This window comes from Pundamilia nyererei, unplaced genomic scaffold (assembly GCF_000239375.1).
Source record: "Pundamilia nyererei isolate P.nyererei 1_Seehausen unplaced genomic scaffold, PunNye1.0 scaffold00011, whole genome shotgun sequence".
Classification (NCBI taxonomy): domain Eukaryota; kingdom Metazoa; phylum Chordata; class Actinopteri; order Cichliformes; family Cichlidae; genus Pundamilia; species Pundamilia nyererei.
Window position 1 is genome coordinate 6,353,879 of NW_005187412.1, and position 6,000 is coordinate 6,359,878.

The following is a 6,000-nucleotide window of genomic DNA, read 5'->3' on the forward strand; positions in this document are numbered from 1 at the left end:
ATCAAAATACAATCTCAGGTCACAGGAAGTTAAAGTGGTAAGAAGCTGTAATGTCAGCTGGACTGGGGGATTTTAAAACTCCCAGTTATTACACCTATGAATGATAACAGTAAAATATTAAATACTAGTACTTGTGTGTATTTACTACATTCTGAAAGCATAATTGTAGGTTCACTGTTATTATAACTTGATTTCACAACTTTTGCTCAAGCAAAAAAATTCTTTCATGGCCAGCTCTTTATCCGAAAGTCTCTGCACGACCACTTCACATCAAATGTCACTCTTAACTGCGATAAAGACACTGGCAGGAGAAAAGCACCACGGCACCTGGAATCAACAGCGAGCCGCTCAGTTAGGAGAGCTAATAACAGCGTGGCAGCGACAGCCACCGGAGTGATGTGCACAGACGTAATTAGGTTACCAGCAGCATGTGGTAGCCGGTGTTAGACTACTGTGCCTTTTGGGATCTTACCAACCTAATGCACAGCTTTGGGAGAGGCTGTCATTGAGATGTCAGCGATAAAAGGAGGTGAGTTTTCATCATCAGGCAAAATGTGAAATATATGTCTATGTCTGACTGGGAAGTCTGTACTGCTTTGGGCCTTGTTTTGATAATGAACGAATACAGTTTAATAAGGTTAAAGAATAAAGAATAGAATAAAGTTTAAGTTCAATGCTTACACTTGGACACTGAAACAATTTTAATGATCACTTTTAATAAAAGACTGTAAAAATCTCCAGGAAGAGTTCAAACCATCTTCTTCATTGTATTGCATGTACAGTTTTTGAATAAGCTTTAGGTCAAACAGAGAAAAACACTGTCGTAAAATAATGCAAAAAGGAAAACATATCTGTACATCTACGCCCACCTGCAACCCATTTCAAGTCACATACACTCACAAACTCCGATAACACTCTTCACAAGCACGACTAGACATCAGTGGTTACTCTACGACTCACATGCTGTGTACCGTCCTGCTATTGCTATCTCATACTATAAACATAGGCTGAAGAGCATCACAGCTTACAGTGAAATAATATGTACATGCTTTTAGAACATTTAAAACAAAACAAAGGATGAAAATGGGAGTCGTCTTGACGCAGAGACTTGAAAGATCAGGTCGTCTCCTCAGTTCTTTTTGTGGAGAAACTTCATTTTACTTCCTGGAAATAAAATACATGAATCTATTAAGCCGTGTAAAACGAAGCCACGAATATTCGGTATAAAAAAAAATCTGATTTCTGGCAAACATCCATGTTTAAGTTCTTATTGGTGAAGCCTATCACAGCTAGCTCGTGTCATGTGAGATATTTACAATAAAAAATAAAGTGAGAGTGAAACTGTGCAGAGGTTTGGTAAAAGCTGCTGTGTAGCTCTGCCTGTTCAGATGACATTAGCATATGCAGAATAAATATTTGATATTTCTGTTTATAACTTTCCAGCTCCTAAAATATGTCTGCTTCTGAACTCACCAAGGCCTCTGAGGAACTTGTTGACTCCACTCTGCTCTGTGTCTGGCAGCTCCTCCAAATATTGATCTACCCGCTGCTCAAACAGACCTGTCAACACAACAGCAGAGATTTTTCTTTTTAAAAAAAAGGAAAAGGAAGGGTAAAGAACGAGAATATGAAACATCAATACTTCAGGGAGCTGCTTTGATTCAGTGAGAAAGCATGCTGTTGAAAAACTTTCAGCCACTAGAGGTCAGTGTAAGTGCAATGCTTTCTTCTGCACAGAGAGCACTAGGAATGCAGGGGTGGAAATGCACAAAGAAAAGCAAACAGCTTTCTCATGAAATGTTTTAAGGAAGAAAGAGCATTCATAGACCCAGCTGACACTCAGAGAACAGCAGTCTACCTTTAGCTCGTGTCTTTCTGAGCTCCCGGTCTTGGATGAACCCTGCAAACATCTGAGACTCCATGAAGACTCCCAGGAAACGTCGGATGCTCTTCGATGCCACTGATTTGCGGAAGGCCTCTCTTTGGAAAATGCGCTCCCCACGCTCATTCTGAGTGATAAACAGGGAGTAATGTCCAATAGTCTCCAGGAAGAAGCGGATGAACGCCTCCGACACCAGGCTGTTCAGCGAGTTATACTCTGTGGGGGACAAAAACGAAGGCGTTAATCGATAAAATAGGCCCACAGCTTTTGTTAAACCTTGAAGTTCAAGAATTTTGCTGTGCTTGCAAAGTAAAGTTGTCGAATAAAGACCAAACCTCAGTCATGTTAACGACAAAATTGAGACATAACAATAATGATGTGACAGCTTTGTGCTTATCCTATGTCAGAAGATGTCAAGTGAAGCACAATGACACTGCAGGAAAAACCTGAAATCCTGCCCATCAGAGCACCCAGAGCTACAACTGTCATTCAAGGCTAGTTTACCACAGGTCAATATTTTTTACTTATTTCTTTTCTTGATTACTCATGTTGTTATTGTTTTTTATTACTTTCCACTAATATTAGCACAAGAAAGCTAATTGTTGTAGTTGTAGTTTCATTTTCCCCTTCACCTACAGTCCAATGAGGCTATACTGTGGGTTGCACAAGTGTATTGGCTTTCTGGACTAGTGAGAACTGGTTATGAGTGGCACTTGGCACATGTAACATAACCACACAGAGTGTTAGCTGTTGGTCTTGGAGGGGAATTTGGAAAGCAGAGATAAGACTGTCTGAAGTAGCCTTAAAAAAACACAAATGATTTGGCCTTATTATGTCAAAATTCTCTTTGTTTCTGTGCCGTAAAGCATGTTGTGACAGCCCATTACAGGTAAGCCATTCATGATTCCTTGATAAAAGCCTAATTTCCACACCAGGAGTCAAAACCTGGCCTCCTGGGTGAAAACCGGGAATCCTGACTGCGAGGGCACATGGGAGCTACACATAGAGACATTGACACATTAGAAACAACTGCACTTATGCTCCAGTCAGCTTGAAATGTACACTACTACCACCAGAAACAGCATTAGCTCATCTCAAAGATGAGCCTTTCATGACTCACTGTCAGCAGAACAGAAGACGTCATTTCCCAGCCAGTTTCACAGACTTGTAGACCGCGCTCCCTGTCGCCCTAATTAACAAGAAGAACATCTGCCGCGTTAAACCGAGAGATGTTCAGTCGCTTATTCACCTTCGTCTGACTCGCTGTCAGAGTCCTGAGTGATGATGTCATTCCTCTGCTCCAGCGCTTGCTCGAGAGCTGCTTGAAGTTTCCGCGGCAACAGCGATGCCTCGTCATCCATCTACAGACAGTTGAAAGTGCTGCAGTTACTACAGATGAACAACAGTGGCGTGGAGACGATGCTCTGCAACCTTTTACGAGCATGACTGTCTAATTTTTGGAATAAGAAATGTTTCGATCTTCCTACTCGACCTGATACAGTCAGGTTTTTTTTGGTTTGTTTGTTTTTGTCCCTTACTCATGATAGCTCTTATCTGCTAACTTGAGTTAGTTACTGCTGTGTACGCACATTATTGAGACATTTTGCTGTGACAGATGTTTCACCACAATTACATGTTGCCACAGAAAACCAGGATACCCAGGAATGATCTCTGCGGTTCCTCTTAGTTTTTTTTTCTCTATTTCTTTACTGTTGTCCTGCTTTCTGCATTCCTCTCTGTCTTCCTGTTTGCCTAGGAAGGTATGTTCTATGTCTCTCTTTCCGTCACTTCCTGTGTTATTTTGTTGCTTTTTTTCTTCCTAATGTGGCTATATTTTTACTTCCTGCCTTTGTTCTTTTCACACCCTCATTGTTGTCAGATGTAGTTCACCTATGCATTATTGGCTTTTTTCTTGGGACAGATCACCTCTGTGTGCTTCATTACTTCATCTAGTCATTACATTCCTATCCTGAGTTTTGAACTTTTATTATAATTATTAAATTTTTCTGAGTTAAGTCACAATTAAAGCTGCTTTTACTTATTAATATATTGTTCCAGAAATAAGAAATGCCAATTAATGTTTTTGAGCAAACGACTGAAGAACATGTAGGGTGTTAAAGGAAATTTGCCATTATCTTTACATTACCACTTGGGGCACAGTGGTCACTGCTCATGCTAATGCTAATGGTTTTCTTTTTAAATGCGTAGACCAACCTGTCTAATGAAGCGGTCAGTTCCCAGGTCGACCATTAAAGCCTAAAAAAGAGAAAAGGAGGATATCATTATTTGATTAGCACACATGAGAACTCTTTGATGAATTATTTAACTTTAAAGTCCACTGTACATAAAATGGTCAAAGCTACATGCTACAGCACAATGTTAGATGTAAACGTACTTTGGACAAATGTCGCAATGAATGAATCACAAACTGGAAGAGTGACAGAAACAGGTTACTGGTATCGCGAACAACTCGTTATTGGGTCGGTCTTAACTCTGATTAACATGGTCGTTTCTCAGTTTGATACATTAATGTGGCCCACGCTGGGGAAAAACTGGGTGTAGTAACACTTTTGTAACAAACTAATGGCCATTTCATTTCACGCGGCTTCTACTGCCAAAATATTTATTTTATACGAAAGAAAGAATCAGATGGAGAGCACAGATGCCATCCGTCCATCCACATTGAGCCATGTGTGATACAGACCAGTGTAGTAAAGTCTTGCCACACTTCACTTCACCAAGATTCTGTTTTGTAGAAAGACTTGGTCTAAAACCTGTAACCATTATTTTTACCGATCAACTAATTTACCCCGGCTGGGTAAATTCATCATTTGGACGTCACCTGGCTCATTCCCTAGTATAATAAAAACGGAGACAGAAAGAGAAACAGCCACAGTTGCCAGGTCATAATGGAATTACTGTGAATCTGTACTGTTTTAACATGTCATCCAAACATGTCATCCAAATCCCTTACATTCAGAACTCTACGCAGCAACATTTACACATCGCTGACATCAACATGAAAATTGAAAAATTCATGGTCTAAATACAATGTACTCACCTCTTCTACAGGCAGCTCTTTGAGTTTAGGCATCGAGCTGGAGAGCAGCCCCACCAGGAACGGAGTGGGACAGCAGACGATATCCAGCATGGACCCTGGCAGCACCGGGATAAAGGTGTGTTGCCAGGAGAAGGGGTAGAGGAGCGCCACCACAGCATGCATGCAGCTGGACAGGGTGCTGATGATGGGAGACAAAGAGGAAGGCAAACACATCAATCATGTTTAACCAGATTAATTCAGACAAGCTTGAAACAGGGAGTATAAAACGCTGAAAGGGTTGTGCAGTCAAGCATTTACTCAAAAAGCACCACCTGCTGTGGTCATGCTAAGTTGAACGTTATATTCTTCTTTAAAATGCAATGTTTGGAAAATCATTACTACTAAATCACTAACTGGGGCCACATTCCAAACTATTGGAGCACAGCCGATGTATTTCCATCACTACACTCCAATTCTCCAAGTTAAATGACTATTTGATCCTCTTTTCCCTGAAACTGTTGCCTTTAAATGAGCCATAACAGTACAGCTAAGTATTCGGACTCTTTGTTCTTCCTGCAGCTCTTCTAAGGTGCAGCCAGATCCAACAGACTGTTCTTGAGCTTCCACAAATACACTTGTTTTTCTTTTCTTTCCCCCCAAAGTTTTTACGTTATCACAGCTTATTATCACAGCTTCTGGAAAAATTAATGCCTTAATTTATTGCACTTCCACTTCTCGCGCCAACAGTTAACACCATTTACTATAGACCACAACGAGGAACCGTAACCCCACAAACTGCATTATTTTGAGATTGCCCCACTCTGTCTGCAGGGGTGGCGTGACTCTGACATGTTGCTATGGTTAAGCTGGAGTCTTGTTGACGCAATAACAAAACGCAGCAACTCGGTTTAACTTCGACAGCTGTGGTATAACATGAAGCTCACAAATAGCAGCACGTCTTTCTCACGATCCGTCGCTTGTTGACAGTGGCTGACCCCGCCCCCCCTCCAGACTCCCCTCAGTCTTCTACATACTGTCCAGTCCATGTACACAAAGAGAGTGAAAATAAACTGTGGGT

At 41.1% G+C, this 6,000-nt stretch overlaps 1 protein-coding gene across 3 annotated transcripts in view; it reads right to left on the bottom strand.

Annotated features, from left to right (window-relative positions):
* Positions 1–696: 696 nt before the first annotated feature.
* Positions 697–6,000, bottom strand: part of dennd2b (DENN domain containing 2B) — a 55,739-nt gene continuing 50,435 nt past the window's right edge. For all 3 annotated transcript variants that reach the window (XM_005724324.1, XM_005724325.2, XM_005724323.1), the window contains exons 15-20: positions 4,944–5,121; positions 4,097–4,138; positions 3,132–3,243; positions 1,859–2,098; positions 1,474–1,560; positions 697–1,164 (exon numbers count right to left, since the gene is read on the bottom strand). In XM_005724324.1, coding sequence (XP_005724381.1) covers positions 1,130–1,164; positions 1,474–1,560; positions 1,859–2,098; positions 3,132–3,243; positions 4,097–4,138; positions 4,944–5,121 — 694 coding nt within the window. In that variant the 3' untranslated portion in view covers positions 697–1,129. The remainder of the gene's footprint in view (positions 1,165–1,473; positions 1,561–1,858; positions 2,099–3,131; positions 3,244–4,096; positions 4,139–4,943; positions 5,122–6,000) is intronic.